General features: G+C 37.2%; 1 protein-coding gene across 1 annotated transcript; it reads right to left on the bottom strand.

The window, feature by feature from the left end:
• Window positions 1-549: 549 nt before the first annotated feature.
• On the bottom strand, window positions 550-16818 carry LOC131941153 (macrophage-expressed gene 1 protein). The gene is made up of 14 exons (XM_059300163.1): window positions 16648-16818; window positions 14826-14963; window positions 11572-11777; window positions 10569-10705; window positions 9722-9881; window positions 8720-8951; window positions 7951-8092; window positions 7556-7730; window positions 6761-6923; window positions 5542-5665; window positions 4950-5110; window positions 4325-4465; window positions 3510-3630; window positions 550-1209 (listed from the first exon to the last, which is right to left on the bottom strand). Exons 1-14 carry the CDS (start codon window positions 16816-16818, stop codon window positions 1067-1069), a joined length of 2214 nt encoding a protein of 737 aa, XP_059156146.1. The 3' UTR covers window positions 550-1066.
• Between the last annotated feature and the right edge of the window lie 431 nt (window positions 16819-17249).

Genomic DNA, 17249 nt, shown 5'->3' on the forward strand with positions numbered 1-17249 from the left:
TCAGCGATTTCCGGTAGAACATTCTACTTTCAATTTTTCAAAAGCCTATGACTTGAGTACTGTTTCTGATAGATTAATAAAATTTTACATCTAAGTAAAAGATCTAATTCTTTGCCTTCTGTCAAATTTTGAGTCATTTTCGTTGACCAGAAGTAGTTTTTTGCGCTATTTCTAAAAAAAAAAACGCAAATGAATTTATAAAGTACTAATGTTCCGCACTATTTTGCCTGCATTGCATGCAGTTCACTAGGTGTGCAATTCTTTTTTTCTACGCGATTTGATTCTATTTTTTTTTAAACTAAGTATTTAAAAATTGATTTAAAAGCATGTCTATATCCCGAGTTGCCATCCCCCATAGTATTATATAAGAATATACGAGAGGGTTTAGGGGAGATCACTCCCACTTTATTTTTAATGAAATATATGTTTTGCGTTCACATTTTAAAACAAAGAAAGCTAACTACATGCAAATGAATATGATGCTGTGGTAATATATATTAAAATAATAATAATATAATAATATAATATAATAATAATAAATAAAATATATATTAAAATAATCTTAATACGCTACTCGTTGTTTTAGATTTTAATTAAATTAAAAAAAATAGAAGATTTAATGTATACTCTGACTGATTGTTGTTGATTTCAGTGACATTAAATATATTGTAAAATAAACGAAGTAGATGATTAAATTCACATGATACATGCAATTGAAGTTTTTTTAAAGCTAAGTAGTTAATTAACTTAAATCATACCTGGTATAATATAATTTTAAAAAGCAAAGTGGTTAATTAAATTCACATCTTACATGAAATCATATGTTTTACAAAGCAAAGTGGTTTATTAAATTCACATGATACATGAATTTTTAATTTTCCAATGTCTTTTGATGAGGTTTATTTAAATACTTCTTAATTTGAAAATAAGAAATTGTATTCTAAATAAATTGCTCTATTTTTATTTATTTCCAAAGTAATGTTTTAATTAAAATTCACACTTTCTGTAGGGGGTAGGTAGAAAGTCATAGTTGAATTGCCCGATCAGACTGAGGAAAACGGTCAGGTTAGCTTGAGCCGTACGTCACTGAGCTCTCATCTGACAACCTCCTGTAGAGGCTGTCACGTCTGCGACTGTGTCGTCTGTACAGCAGGAGCGTCAGCACTGAGGCGATCAGCAGACAGCCAACAGTCCCGCCAACTGCAATACCTGCGGGACACAAAAGCGTGTGAGACATTTCGCGTAGTCGAAAAGTTGATTTTTGTATCACAAGCTTTTATTTTAACTTGCTTCATCCATAGTTTCTTCCAGGCATCTCTTCGGCGGTGCTCCACACGAACGAAATGGAATTTATACAGAAAACATATACTTTTGCAAGTGCCCCCCCCCCCCCGGAAAATATCAAGTGCCTCCACCCCCCCCCCCCCCCCCCCCAGAGAAAAATGTCTGGAAGAAACACTTGCTTCATCTGTGGTCATAGATCGACACAGCCGAGAGAAACTTTGAGCACCTCTAACTGAACAATTCGTCTCAAACCAGGTCTCTTCCTTAATAATAGTAAAGGTATCCAAAAGATAATATAAAAACCCACGCTTTTTTTATTGTCATTTAAATAATAGTGTATTATTATATATTGAAAGAAGATCGTTTGTCTTCGGGGTCATCCATAAATGACGTCACGCTTTTTTTGACGATTTTTACCTCCCCCCCTCCCCTCCGTCACACGTCGTCACAAAAAGTCAGACCCCCCCCCCTAAAATGACGTCACACCTCAACCTACAACCCCCCTCAAAATTGCAGTTGAATTTTTTTAAAACATCGATATTTTTCCAAAATCTTGTCTAAACTATCTATATATATAATTCTCTTCTGGGAGTCGCTAGAAAACAAGCTGCAAACGCGCTCCCTACCGTCCCCACCCCTTGATGGTCTGGTGAGCTGTGGTTCACTCTTTATGTTTACAAACATTACAAACACAGCCGGGTTTAGTGACGACTATTAGGGCAGATAATTTAGTTTGAAACGATTTTAAACGTAGGGGGGGGGGGGGTAACTAAGTGGAGTTTACTTATACGGAGGGTTGGGGGTGAAGGAGGGGGAGGGGGTTTATCGTCCTTACCGAGCTACTTATAGTGTTTTAAAGAAATATTTTCAGTGGCAGCGTTGGTAGTGTCGAATTCACAAATTATGAATAACTGAAAAGTAGAAAAAACAACAACTAAATAGCGGCGTATGATATGCCGCGGGTCGGCTCGTTACAATTTATTAAAACAGTTATCTAAAACGCGAAATAACGTCTAAAATTCGTTTTCTAACATTGCTTTTTTATAATGTAAAAATGTGACGTCGCAACATCTGAAACCCCCCCCTCCCCCTCATCACACATCGTCACAAAATTACGGACCCCCCCCTCCCCCCTACGAGTGTGACGTCATTTATGGATGACCCCTTCTCATTTTTAGTGCATCATTACATAAAACCTTGTTATTAAACATTTTAATGCAATTTTTTAGCGCAATTTCCATTCTGGAGAATTGCGTTTATTAACTCGTCATTTCTGGAAATGGATGTATGGATGTGTGTCCGCAGCTTTAAGTCGTATCTCCTCCTCAACGAAGCAATATCGAGGACTAGTTCCAAAGCAAATATGTTAAGCAAGTTCCGAGGATGAACATAGGCCAAAAAAATTCCCGGAATTCCTTCCTGGATTTCCCGGAAAAGCCAAAAAAAACTCGAAAAAATGCAGTTTTTGGCCCATATCTCGGCAACCAGACCACTTAGCGACTTGAAACATTTACCAATCGATTCCTACCATAATTTAAAACAATATTGCCGAAGAAAGTTTTCAAAAATATCCTTTTGTTCGGCCACAGAAAATTAATTAAGAATTTTTAAACTGAGCGTCCTGTAGGCCTAGGATGATTTAGCGCAAAGCGCTGAGGTTCGAAAGGATTTTACCATAGCGAATGAGAGGAGGTTCGAAAGGATTTTTTCTATTTTGTTTTGAATTATTGAAACTACTTGTGTTGCATTATTTATTTGCTGAATATATGATTTATCTCGATTTAAAATTGTTATGGATAACATAAGGAAATTGCGCTTAAATTGTCACTAGACTTTTTATTAACTTGTTTTTTTTTATTTGATCAGTTTCTGTGACTATTTAGTTTAAGAAAAAAGAAAAACCATTTTTTCCAAGGACAATAATACCAGACACAAGAATCACGATCCCAAATTTGTATTACTTCCCTTCCCGAAATTCGAGTTCTGATAATTTGAGGTAAATTTATAAAGCTTTAGATTGATTGATTAAGAATAATTCGAAAACTTTTTTTCACAAATCAGCTTCAAATATTTAATATTTTAATTTCTTAAAAAAATAGTGTAAATTAATGAAATATAGGGCTTACATAAATGGGAAAAACCTGTGCTGACTTTAAAATTGAGTTGTTGACAAGCTAACGAGTTTTTTCAACAACTGAGGCGGATCCGACAAGTAGGTAACTAACCTGCAGTAACACCTGGTGACACACTCTCACGATATGAGACCGTTGACGACTCTTGAAAAACGGTTTCTTTCACCTGCAGCGACCTCTGGAATTCTTTTGCTTTTTCATCTTTCATCCAAGTCTGACAAAATTAATAACGTTTTTTTTTTCTAAAATTATTCTGTTATCCCATAATAATTAAAAAATTTTATGTAAACATTTTTAGACGTGTTTTGAAAACTTACTATTATTTACTATAAATAAAAATTTAAAATGGAGATTTCAAAATTTGGCTTATAATCTAATAAGCAACAAACAACCTTCTATATACAAATATACTGTCAGGTACAACGGATAACTTTTAGCACAGGACGTGCTATAGTTGAATGCATGTTGGTGTTTGGTAGGACGTGGGAGATCATGTTGTGCTGGAGTGGGGAGCTGTTGTGTTTGTGTGCAGAATACAGTGATGCTGTAATTGTTTTTTAAGAATACTGGTGCTTTTGTGTACGTGTTCAGATTTCAGTAGGGATGTTGTTGTGTATGTGTGCAGAACATAGTTGTGATGTTTTTTTGTGTGTGTGCAGAACATAGAGGGGGTATGCAGAACGTTGTTATGATGTTTTTTTGGAGTGCAGAACATAGTTGTGATGCTGCTGTATACAGTATGTAGTAGGTATGGTGTTGTTTTATGTTCATGTTTATAACAATCAAAAGAAATATGAAAACCACATGGACAAGTGTCAGAGCTGTACTCGGGTTTGATGTGTGTGTTGTGTAACTCCGCGTTGTAAAGGTATGTCGCTCCCCCCCCCCCCCCCCATCAGGTAACTCACCTGTGTAGCAGGGTCGAACATAAACATATTGTCCTGGTCCACAATGATTGGTGGTTTCTTCATAAAAGGTGGTCTCTTCACGGGTGGTAGGTTAGGCCCAGCTAGCAAACCCGTCTGTATGCAGTAGTAAACGGAGCAGCCCTGAAGTATTTAAAAAAGTTGAATGATTCGAAATATGGGTTTTGTTTGGGCCTAACTAAAAATGGTTGTTAAGAACAGAAAGTAAACTTGCTATTTAAAATATTAAATAATTTTTTTTATAAACAGCACTGCACCCATAAACTAACTTAATATTTAATTCAAAATGCTATTTTATATTATTTTCAAATTAGAATAGTTTAACCATATTTTAATGATATTTTAGTCAGGAAATCGATCGTTATAAAACCTTATTTGAGAAATTAATTATTAAACAATTGTAAATATTAGCAAGTTTGCAAAGCAGAATTAGCAAAAATAATTGAATACTCTGCAATAAAGCAATTCTTCTATTCCTCCCCTCTTAATCAACCCCCTCCCCTCACCCGCTTTGTGTTTTACCACATGTGAACGATCGCTTTCTATACAACGACAGTAGATCTATATAATTTTTAAATTAAAAAAAATCTCTTGAAAATTTCTTTACATCCTCAACAGTAAGCAGGTGCTGACTGTAGCCTATGGGACATTTTTGTGGAGCAGAGGCTGATCCTCCGTTCTGGGAGAAGAAAGATTTCAGAGAGTTCGGTGGCGATGCCTTCAGCTTGGCACCAACTGGTCTAGAGCTGTCGAGTGCTAGTGGGTTTCCTGGAAGGAAAATTCGGAAAATTAAAATCTTAAAGAGTAATAACTAAAACAGCATTAGCATGTAGGTTTTAAGTCAACTTGTGGAAGGTCTTCTGTAAGATATGCATAAGCAGCCGGAATGTCGTGGACCCAACTTGGAGTAATAGCCCCAAAAAAAACGAGTACGATGAAGAGGTGTGGTTGAGTTCCAATGCTTCACAAGGGTTCCATAGGAATGAAGATGATAATGAGGTCGATATTTAAAATGAATTGACACATTAAAATACGCCCAAGGTTGTCTTCATTAATTAAACAAGTAGAATTTAAAATCCAACGTCCACCCCCCCCCCCCTCCTTTCCACCTCTCCTTGAGCAAACAAACAAGATGTTTCTGTCTTGTAAATAAGAAATGTCCAAGACTTTCCCTCCTAATTATTCCACAACTATCCCACCTGAGCGGCAAGTGAAGAAACCACCAAACGGAACAGAGAACTGCATCTCAGTTTCGTAGTCATCGCTGAGACACAGTGTGGTGTCTCGTAGTATGTGGAGTGGGTAGAAGCCAGTGGGGCAGCCCTGAAAATATAAGAGAGGGTAGAGAATAAAAGCCTCGGGACAACTCTGAAAGTATAAGAGAGTATAGAGAATAGAAGCCTAGGGACAACCTTGAAAGTATAAGAGAGTATAGAGAATAGAAGCCTAGGGACAACCTTGAAAGTATAAGAGAGTATAGAGAATAGAAGCTTAGGGACAACCCTGTAAATATAAGAGAGGGTAGAGAATAGAAGCCTCGGGACAACTCTGAAAGTATAAGAGAGTATAGAGAATAGAAGCCTAGGGACAACCTTGAAAGTATAAGAGAGTATAGAGAATAGAAGCCTAGGAACAACCCTGAAAATATAAGAGAGTATAGAGAATAGAAGCCTAGGGACAACCCTGAAAATATAAGAGAGTATAGAGAATAGAAGCATAGGGACAACCTTGAAAGTATAAGAGAGTATAGAGAATAGAAGCCTAGGGACAACCCTGAAAGTATAAGAGAGTATAGAGAATAGAAGCATAGGGACAACCCTGAAAATATAAGAGAGTATAGAGAATAGAAGCATAGGGACAACCTTGAAAGTATAAGAGAGTATAGAGAATAGAAGCCTAGGGACAACCCTGAAAGTATAAGAGAGTATAGAGAATAGAAGCCAGTGGGACAGCCCTGAAAATATAAGAGAGTATAGAGAATAGAAGCCTAGGGACAGCCCTGAAAGTATAAGAGAGGGTAGAAGCAACTAGGAGTCATCCATTTATGACTTTTAAAAGGGAATTTAGTGCACTTTTGTAGACGGGGGGGGGTCTCCAAAATCCCAAAAATTTGTGGACGTCATAAATGGATGACCCCCTAGAGCAGCCTGAAAATATAGTAAGACTGACAACATGCGCCAAATACCGATCAGTTACACAAGGTACTGACCACTAAACGAATTACTTAGCACTCAAACAAAATAATGATTTCCACAAATACTGATCACACTTACAAAATGCTGACCCCTCCTACAAAATGCTGACCACTTCATAAAACTTTGACCACTCCACAAAACACTGACCACTTCACAAAACACTGACCACTTCACAAAACGGTGACCACTTCACAAAACACCACTCACATATAGCACCGCTTACCACCGTATCCGTGATGGGGTTTTTGCCGCCGCCCGTGTAAAAACCACCAAACAGATAGCCCGAGTCTCTCTCAACTGGGCCTGTAGCCGCACACCAGTAACTGGAGTAGGTGGAGGACGAGACGACCTGCTCGGTGTGGCAACAGTGGAAGAACAGCCAACAGCTGGACAGTTGTAAAACATGAACAAATATAAACTATCTGAACAGCCAACAGCTGGACAGTTGTAAAACATAAACAAATATAAACTATCTGTATTAAAGTTTAGTTTATTATTTAAGTTGTTTTAGTATAACTTTGGAAGATTTTTTTAATGCAGACTTTATGTTATTGCTTCATTAGTTTGTTTTTTAAAAGAATACATTATTTTCTTCCTGTTAGCATAGGATTTTATTAGTACACTGTGTGAAAATTCTCAACAATTATGGAACTAAATGGCGATTTTCATGCAAATCCTAAGTTTATTTTTCTTACCAAAATGTTACCCCACACGTATAGCCAAAGATAACATTATTAACATTAATATTTTTCTGCTTTTTTTTTTAAATTTAAATAGATGATGCCATAATTAAATGTAAATAATTAAAGTTTAGTTAATAGACCGACACAATGGGAGAAAAAATTGTCAAAAATTGTATAAACACTTCATATTGTTTGAACAGTTTGAATTATAATTGTATTTATTTCGCGACTGAAGAAATCAAAAACTGGGTTTGGAATTGGAGTCAAAGAAAGAAAAATCTACGATCAGCGACGTGTTTAAATTGAACCCTGCACAAAATAACTGGTGTGCCTACCGGTGACAAACACGCCTCGACTCCACATTTGGCGATCCGGAAACAGTCAGAAGCGGCACTGGTGTGTACGAGGGTGGGCATGAGTAGCCCCCAGCCCGGGGGTTAACTTGGTTAAGGTTATGGCATGGGTCGGTATGGAGAAACGTGCCCGAGACCTGACATGTTTGAAAGACACCTGCATCGACAAAACTTACGCGTAAGGATAGGTGTGTGTGTGTGTATATATATATATATATATATATATATATATATATATATATATATATATATATATATATATATATATATATATATATATATAAGATGTATAAAGATGTAGGCCTATATATAAGATGTATTATAGGAGATATATGTTTATATTTATCAATATCATTATTTATATCACAAAAACGTACCACCAAACGTAAGATTAGTAGCCTGTGAATGACACGAGCCGTCGTCAAAGTTAGCTGAGAAACTAAAGTTTGGAGCATCGAGTTTTGTACAGCCTCGTATGGTGTTCATCTCATAGTACGTCTCGATTGACTCTTTCACCAGCTGTGATAGATGAGAATTTAATGTGAGAACATCATTTGGTGTAGCTAACGTAAAAAGTAAAAGTATCAAAAGTTCGTGGCCAAAGCACATGGGGCAGATGAAGTAGTGTTCATCATTTTTCAATTACCTCGGCACACATGGAGCACTACGACCATTTGCCTATGTTTCTCTACTGAAAGTCAGATACACATCAGGGTTGGCTGGAATCTAAGGCGTCTTACAAAATCGAGCCTGAAATCCGAAATCTAGACTTTCGGATTAGCAGTCGAAAGATCTGCCATTAGACCCCACCGTCCCCATTTAAATATTTGTGTCAAATAACAATTTCTTTCATTGATATTTGTATTTACAATTAAAGAATATGTCTGGGACGGGGTGGTCGAATGGTAGAGCATGCGACTGCTAAACCCAAAAGATTGTGTTCGAATCCGGGTTCAGTCACACTGCTTTGATGAGTACCTGACCAACGTTAGGGAAAGTAAAGACGGCGGGGCATAATGCTGACCATACTATTCCTTCATATGCTGAGGTCATAGAAACAGGTGAACTCTCATTCAGTTGCCCTATTGAAAAAAAGAACTTTAATCTATACGTAAAGAGAGTATGTGAACGGGAAAGGGTGCTCACATTTTCAACTTCCGCGACAGTTATAGGCGGTAACTCTGGCAGCGTCTGTGTGGTGATAAAGAAATACAGAGGGTCTCCCGTCCTGTCCATGGGGACCAGGTTGTTGTCCACTTCCAGGGCCCACTCGTCCACGGTCATGTTTGACCGGAAGTTCGGTCCACCGAACGTCTGAATGTAAGAGTGAGTGACCTGGTTGAGGTAAGCGCTTGTGTCTGTCTGTTGGCTGGTGTGTCTTTAATGAATAAAAAAGTTGACGTATAGATATGACGGAACAAAACAATCAACAGATATTGTGTAACATTATCTCGAAACTCACAACACCGTAAAACATACACAGTTTAAACAACAACATGCAACTTATTAGCATTAATTTATAAACTGCCATTCGATGAGTTTATTTCTATTACTGTTTCACTCAGGAAACATATCATTTTATAGTACACTTAACAATCAAATGTGAGTTTCGTATCTTTGATATTATATTCATACTAAGGAATTCACAGTAAATAACTCAAATATGGCTGCTTATGTTTTTTGAACATAGGTAACGGTTGCGTTTATTAAAGTTTATTTTGAGTGAATCCACTTGTTAGGGCCCGAAAGAGTTCGAATACGGATCCAAGTCAGTAGAACGTCCATGTGTCCATCCAGCTCTAATGGGTACCTAACTCACGTTAGGGAAAGTAAAGGCGGCTGGGCAAATTGCCCAGTTGATAGCTAGGTCTTAAGAGGATTCTTTATTTTACTTTTTTTTAACTTTACAATTGTTCAATCGAATATCTAGACTTGTCCAAATATGGAATACATTATCGCACACTTTAAAGCCGATCCTCCTCATAGGACAGACATTTTTTGTTTGACTATGCTAGTTAAAAACACTCAGTTAATTAAATAAGTTGTTATTATTTTTTATCATTTATGGGGGGGGGGGGAAATGAATGAGGGCCCTTGGCTACTGCCTACTCAACCCCAGCATTTAATCCGCCACACGGTTTGACCTACCCATAAGCAGCGCTGAACTTGAAAATTCCTAGAAACGAGGCACTGGCAGACACGAGAATGGACGTTTTGCTGGTAGTCTCAGAGGTTGCGTAATGTCTGCTTAAGTAATCGTCCTTGACCAGGCCAGCCCCGGCCGTGACACTGGTGATCACGTGAGTCCCTGGGGGTCCATTAGCATAATTTATCCATGTTCATTAGCATAATTTATACCATACCCAGATAAGATAAGACAGATCATTTGAGGAAAAATGAACTTGGATGTCTGAAGGATGTGATATTAGTGATAAGAAAGATGAATCCTAACTATAGAAATGTATGAATACTTTAGTTAATAAGTAAAACTCGTGTATTCGTGTAGGTGGTAACTTCAAAGGGTAAATGAAATTGTATATGGTAAAGATTATTAGTAATGTGAATTATGTTATATGTTTTAATAAAAAGTACGGCTGAGGGTAACATTTGGGGAAAAGTCGTCAAAAATAACTCTATAAATAACCTTATTACTAAAGGGATTAATATATTATCTAACTAGCGTTACGTGATTTTCACAGGGAATTAAAAACTACCCTGTTGGAAAATTAAAAACTAAATCTGGAACAAGAGATACGAAATGTCTGAAAGATATATAAACAAAAGTGTTTGACAACTTGATAAAGTGGGGAAGGGTGGTGGGCGGGGGGGGGGGGTAGAATTATGGGGAAAAAAACGCAAATGAGAAATCTCCTTACATTGTTATTGAGTTACACCCCCCCCCCAACCCTACCATGGTGTGATTTAGTTCCCTGTGTAATTCCTACAAGCCCCGGTTTAGAACTAACAGGACAGCTGTAGTTCCATTTTTGTTTACCGAAATCTCGAACCAAGAGTTGTCCCTCGTATCTGGCCTGTTGGGTTTGGTTTAACCCCAGATAAGTTGCGATGTTTAACAGCCGGCTTTTGAACTGTGGACTCAGTACAGGATCTGGTTGTAGCTTGACTTCGTACCTGTTTCAACATTATATATATATATATATATATATATATATATATATATATATATATATATATATATATATATATATATATATATATATATATATATATATATAACTATTTTACAGTGTCACTGTTTTGGTAAGAATTTGAAGATTTTAACGAAGAAAATTTAATTTGTAGAAATAAAATTTTCTTCTACAAAAATACTTTTAGGAGGTTGTCTGCAAACATAAAAGGGATGTTTTCTTTAAATAAATCACAGCAGAGAAAACTGATTTGTGAGAGACAAAGGTATTTAAAAAATTAAGAAGAAATGCCCTGGTAGATAAGGCTTGAAAGCTGAGGACAGCCACTCTTCTAAGAGAGACAACTCCAAAATCAAACAACTCCTGCCTTGTAGTTTTTTTCTTGTTGGACAAAGACTATAGAAGCAAATCAAAAAGAAAAGCAGGCTGAAAATAGAAAATAAGAAACTATCTCTATATATAATTCTCTTCTGGGAGACGTTAAAAAACAAGATGCAAGCGCGCCTTTGCAGTCCCCTCATGGTCTGGTGAGCGGTGGTTCACTCTTAATGTTTACAAATCGTAGAGCCGGGTTTACTGACGGCTATTAGTGGCAGATAATTTAGTTTGAAACTATTTTAAACTTACAGGAGGTAACTAAGAGGAGGCTGCTTTCACCGGGGGAGGGTGTAGGGTAGGGGTTGGGGGAAAGGGGGGGGGGTTAGTGTTTTAAAGCAAATATTTTCAGTGGCAGCATTGGTACTATCGAATTCATAAATTATGAATTACTGAAAAGTAGAAAATAAAACAGCTAAATAGCGGCACATGATACGCCGCGGGTCGGCTCGTATGTTATAAAATGTAACTAGCCTGTGGTATCTGAGTTGCACCCTGACGGTGACCGCCTTGTCCTCTATCTGGGTGGACTTGATGTTCTCATGCTCGTAGGAGAACTTGCCACTCACCGAGACCCCGCCAAAGCTGAACCCGGCCTGGATGTTGACGGTGTTGGAGGTCAGGGACTTGGAGGAGTGCCAGCTGTCGATGATCTCAGCGAACGTCTCCACTCTACTGTACTGTAAGGGGGTGGGGAGGGAGTGTTAAATGTGTAACACTAATTGCGTTATCATTACAAATGTGTTAAATGTGTACCACTAATTGCGTTATCATTACAAATGTGTTAAATGTGTAACACTAATTGCGTTATCATTACAAATGTGTTACATGTGTAACACTAATTGCGTTATTATTACAAATCTGTTAGATGTGTAACACTAATTGCGTTATCATTACAAATGTGTTAAATGTGTAACACTAATTGCGTTATCATTACAAATGTGTTAAATGTGTAACACTAATTGCGTTATCATTACAAATGTGTTACATGTGTAACACTAATTGCGTTATTATTACAAATGTGTTAGATGTGTAACACTAATTGCGTTATCATTACAAATGTGTTAAATGTGTAACACTAATTGCGTTATCATTACAAATGTGTTCAATGTGTAACACTAATTGCGTTATCATTACAAATGTGTTCAATGTGTAACACTAATTGCGTTATCATTACAAATGTGTTCAATGTGTAACACTAATTGCGTTATCATTACAAATGTGTTACATGTGTAACACTAATTGCGTTATTATTACAAATGTGTTAGATGTGTAACACTAATTGCGTTATCATTACAAATGTGTTAAATGTGTAACACTAATTGCGTTATCATTACAAATGTGTTCAATGTGTAACACTAATTGCGTTATCATTACAAATGTGTTCAATGTGTAACACTAATTGCGTTATCATTACAAATGTGTTCAATGTGTAACACTAATTGCGTTATCATTACAAATGTGTTCAATGTGTAACACTAATTGCGTTATCATTACAAATGTGTTCAATGTGTAACACTAATTGTGTTATCATTACAAATGTGTTAAATGTGTAACACTAATTGCGTTATCATTACAAATGTGTTAAATGTGTAACACTAATTGCGTTATCATTACAAATGTGTTAAATGTGTAACACTAATTGCGTTATCGTTACAAATGTGTTAAATGTGTAACACTAATTGCGTTATCATTACAAATGTGTTAAATGTGTAACACTAATTGCGTTATCATTACAAATGCGTTAAATGTGTAACACTAATTGCGTTATCATTACAAATGTGTTAAATGTGTAACACTAATTGCGTTATCATTACAAATAAAGGTTTTATGAATAGGTTACCGTTGTTATGTAATAGGGGTCAGCGCGTTAAAACTGTAACTAGTAATACTAGAATAGTACGTATTAACAAAACAAATTGTGGCAAATCCTAAATAATAATACTCAAAAGGCTGCGGTAGGGGTGGGATAGGGGTCGATTAAGTAATTTTTTATATAAAATTTGATTATCCTGCAACGTTTTAATTCAAACCCACCCATACCCCCCCCCCCCCCTTTCCCCCAAACTATTACAGAAATCACATGCAGCAAGTGTGACGATTGATGGACAGTTCACTGAGCCGGCCTAAATACTCTGCCTACAATAAGTTTAACACTAAAACATATCTGAATACGTTTGTGTTGTTGGTGTTTTGTTTTTACAACCAGAAATGACAGAGCAATGTGCATTTTTTGTTCGCTAGTGCGCACCTAATGAAGCACCAGGAAACTAAATCACTAGAGCCTTGTGTAAACAAAAGAAATAGAATATTTAATTAAGTCGACGGTGAACTTGTTTTTTTTTCTTTAAGTGCATTATATAATTAAATTGGCCAACCAATTTTTTTTTGGCCAATCGAGTTTTGTTTTGCATTTCATTTTGTTTTTGCCAATCGAGTTTTGTTTTGTAGATAAAGTGTGAGGTGTACTTTTGGTTGAGCCTTACATTAAAATTGTGAAAATGAGACTAGCATATTGTGTTTTCTCGTTGTAAACAAAACTAAAGGGGGCATCCATAAATGACGTAACACTTTTTTGTGACGATTTCTACCTACCTCACCCATCCCCTTCGTCACACATTGTCACAAAAAGCCAGACACCCCCCCCCTCAGCCTAAAACACCCCCCCCCTCAAAATTGCATTTGAATTTTTCTCAAAACATCGATATTTTAGTCTGAACTCTGTCAACAGAGTATTTTAATCAATTTCTATTATAATTTATTAAAACAGTTTCCTAAAACGCGAAATAACGTCTAAAATTCCTTTACTAACATAGCTTTTTTTACAATGCAAAAATGTGACGTCACACAATCTGAACCCCCTCCCCTTATCACACACCGTCACAAAATTACGACCTCATCCCTCCCCCTACACGTGTGATGTCATTTATGGACGACCCCAAACAATTATAAAGTATTAGTTATATAAAGTGAATTACTATTTCAAACCAGACGCCTCATGAGATAGAGGAAGTAAATTTAAATGTTTTCTATTATGGATTTTGGTGGATTTATTATACTTTTTTTTTTTTTTTTTTTATTTGACTAACGATTAAATTCTTTTTTATCAGCGTTAGATACGAAGTATATAAAATGGGAGTGTGGGTCGAAATTCCAATTTTAATTGTTAAACGTTTTTTCCCTAGTCTTGCTTAAAACGAGAAACACAAATATGAAAACAATGCGATTAAACGAGTAAAAGTGTACCAAATCTCTGATCTACCTTAATAGGGACGGTGTAGTAAAAGTGTAACAAATCTCTAGACCTACCTTAATAGGGACGATGTAGTAAAAGTGTAACAAATCTCTGATCTACCTTAATAGGGGCGGTGTAGTAAAAGTGTAACAAATCTCTAGACCTACCTTAATAGGGACGATGTAGTAAAAGTGTAACAAATCTCTGATCTACCTTAATAGGGACGGTGTAGTAAAAGTGTAACAAATCTCTGACCTACCTTAATAGGGACGGTGTAGTAAAAGTGTAACAAATCTCTAGATCTACCTTAATAGGGACGGTGTAGTAAAAGTGTAACAAATCTCGGTACTACCTTAATAGGGACGGTGTAGTAAAAGTGTAACAAATCTCTAGATCTACCTTAATAGGGACGGTGTAGTAAAAGTGTAACAAATCTCTAGATCTACCTTGATAGGGACGGTGTAGTAAAAGTGCAACAAATCTCTAGATCTACCTTGATAGGGACAGTGAAGACGTCATCGGGGATGAGAAACTGACCGTCGTCCGTGCCTTTACACTTGCTGAAGTTGTAGGTCACGACCATCCCTGCCTCCAGGTTCCGGAGATTGTCCCAGCCTATGCCAGGCAGTACCTGGAGCATAGAATAACCATACAGATACAAGAGGCTGTGTAGATGTTGTCAGGTTTCATAGCAAATGTGGGGATGTGTAATACGTGGTGCATAGAACAACCAGTCAGTGTAGATGGTGTGAGGTGTGGGTGAACATATGTGGAGATGTGTAATTCCTGGTGCTTATGACTACTAGCAAAAAGTAAGAGTTAGGGCAGTGGCGTAGCGAGGTCGGGTGTCACCCGGTGCGGCACTTAATGGTGTCACCCCCAGAGGCGTAGCGACCCTTCCCGGAGATCAATTTTCAATTTGCACCCCCCCCCCCTCGTCAAGTTTTCGATTTGCACCCCCCCCCCCCCCCCCCCCCCCCTCAAACTTTCGATTTGCACCCCCCCTTCAAGTTTTTCTCTATATATTTTGCTATTTTTTGCCTACGTGTCACCTTCTAAATGGTGTCACCCGGTGTGGTCCCCCCTCCCCCTCGCTACGCCCCTGAGTTAGGGTATATTGTGGGGTGTAGTTAAAAATATGTGGAGATGTTTAACTCCTGGAGCATAGAACAACCTAGCAAGTTAAATATAAATAATATGTCTTCACAGCGAAGTGAGTCATCGCAAATGGTCATTACAGATATGTGGATTATCAATGTTGGTGTTCTAGTTATTTCCAATTATTTATAATAATAATTAATGGAGGTTTTTTTTAAAGTATAAATGTTATTATTTAGAATATTTCGTAATCGTTACATTTGCGCAACTGCGTATTTCTATTTTCTTTCAGTAGACTATGCTAATAGCATTGCTATTGTTAGAAAGCATAAATATTTTATTCCAATTGGTTTTTGTCAATTAGAAAATAAGATCGTAAAACGTATAGCAAAAATAATGTTGGTCTAAGCTTGCGAAATTACAAATTTCTTGGAATTACATATCAGCTTCTATGTTAAAATGTTCGCAACTCAGTTGTCATATTCTTTACAGTGTATTTACTTTGAAAAAAAACGCTTTAAGACTAACTAAACATTTTAAAATCTAGAGCTAAAGGTTCGTCCATAAATGACGTCACACTAGTAGGCAGGGCCGGCGCTACCTATAGGCGCTGTCCGTAGGAGGGCGCCAAAATGGGTTGGAAAACCAAAGCGAAAGTTTGAGGGGGGTGCAAATCATCGCTACGCCTCTGATAATATGGGGGCTCGAAAAAAATTGAGACGCGGGGGGGGGGCGCTTTTAATAAGTTTTGCCTTGGGCGCTAAATAACCTGGCGCCGGCACTGCTAGTAGGGGGGGGGGGTCCGTAATTATGTGACGGTGTGTGATGATGAAGAGGGGGGGGGTTCAGATGATATGACGTCACACGTTTGCATTATAAAAAAATCTAATTTTAGCCGTTATTTCGCGTTTTAGAAAACTGTTTTAATCAATTGGAATTGGAATTGATTGAAATAAGAAAAATTCAACTGCAATTTTGATGGGGGTTGTAGGCTGAGGTATGACGTCATTTTAGGGGGGGGGGTCAGGCTTTTTTTGACTATGTGTGACTGAGGGGAGGAGGAGGCAAAAATCGTCCAATCCATTTATGGATGACACCTAACGCGGAAAATATCGTAACGCCATCAGGATGTATCGTCATCTCGGTGTTCTAAGTTTGGATATATTGGGTCAGTGATATTTTTAGAAAAAGTTAATTTCAGAATTAAAAGTCTGTACCTCAAACCTATCTGCCTTGAGATGGCTGGAGAGTGATTGCTCTTGACATCGCCTGGGGTCACCTACTGGCCAATCAGATTGAAAAGCGGCGAGCCTGCTGACCTCCTCGGTGAGAACGCCACAATTAACCACCGCCAGGAGGCTCACCAGGATGACCGCCTTGATCCTCATTGGGCTGTCCATCCCATAGAGAGAAAGAAGAAAAACAACAATTATTACATTTGTAAAATTGTATGAATTTTTCCAAACTATATGACAATAATTCAAAATGAACAAATCCAAACCTATCACGGTTGAAAGTTGTGTACTTTATAATCTTTTTAAAATAATATCAGAGCCCAAATATATAAACTCAAATCCGAGTTTGTGAATACACATTAAGACAGACAGGGGCTATGCCACTGTTAGTTATATATTATATAGCATGAGCGTCAACAACAAAAAAAACTAGCAAACAGATCGATTTAATCTAAAATGTGCTACAACGTTCGTCACAGTTTTCCTAATCTTTGAAGAAAAAAAAAACTACAAGAAAAAACGAATTCTTTAATAAATTTTACAAACCTTATTTTAAACAGACTGACCCTTGCCTAGGATCAAAT

The sequence above is a fragment of the Physella acuta genome, unplaced genomic scaffold (genome assembly GCF_028476545.2).
Source record: "Physella acuta isolate Inbredline_101_S28 unplaced genomic scaffold, ASM2847654v3 ptg000350l, whole genome shotgun sequence".
In the NCBI taxonomy this organism is placed as follows: Eukaryota; Metazoa; Mollusca; class Gastropoda; family Physidae; genus Physella; species Physella acuta.

Excerpts from the sequence above, each read along its gene's own strand:
- LOC131941153 (XM_059300163.1), bottom strand. The coding sequence starts at position 16,818 with ATGAGGATCAAGGCGGTCATCCTGGTGAGCCTCCTGGCGGTGGTTAAT. Across the intron at positions 8,952-9,721 it reads AAGTTCAGCGCTGCTTATGG|ACACACCAGCCAACAGACAG; the intron begins GTAGGTCAAACC and ends TATTCATTAAAG. Across the intron at positions 8,093-8,719 it reads CTGTCGCGGAAGTTGAAAAT|CTGGTGAAAGAGTCAATCGA; the intron begins GTGAGCACCCTT and ends CATCTATCACAG.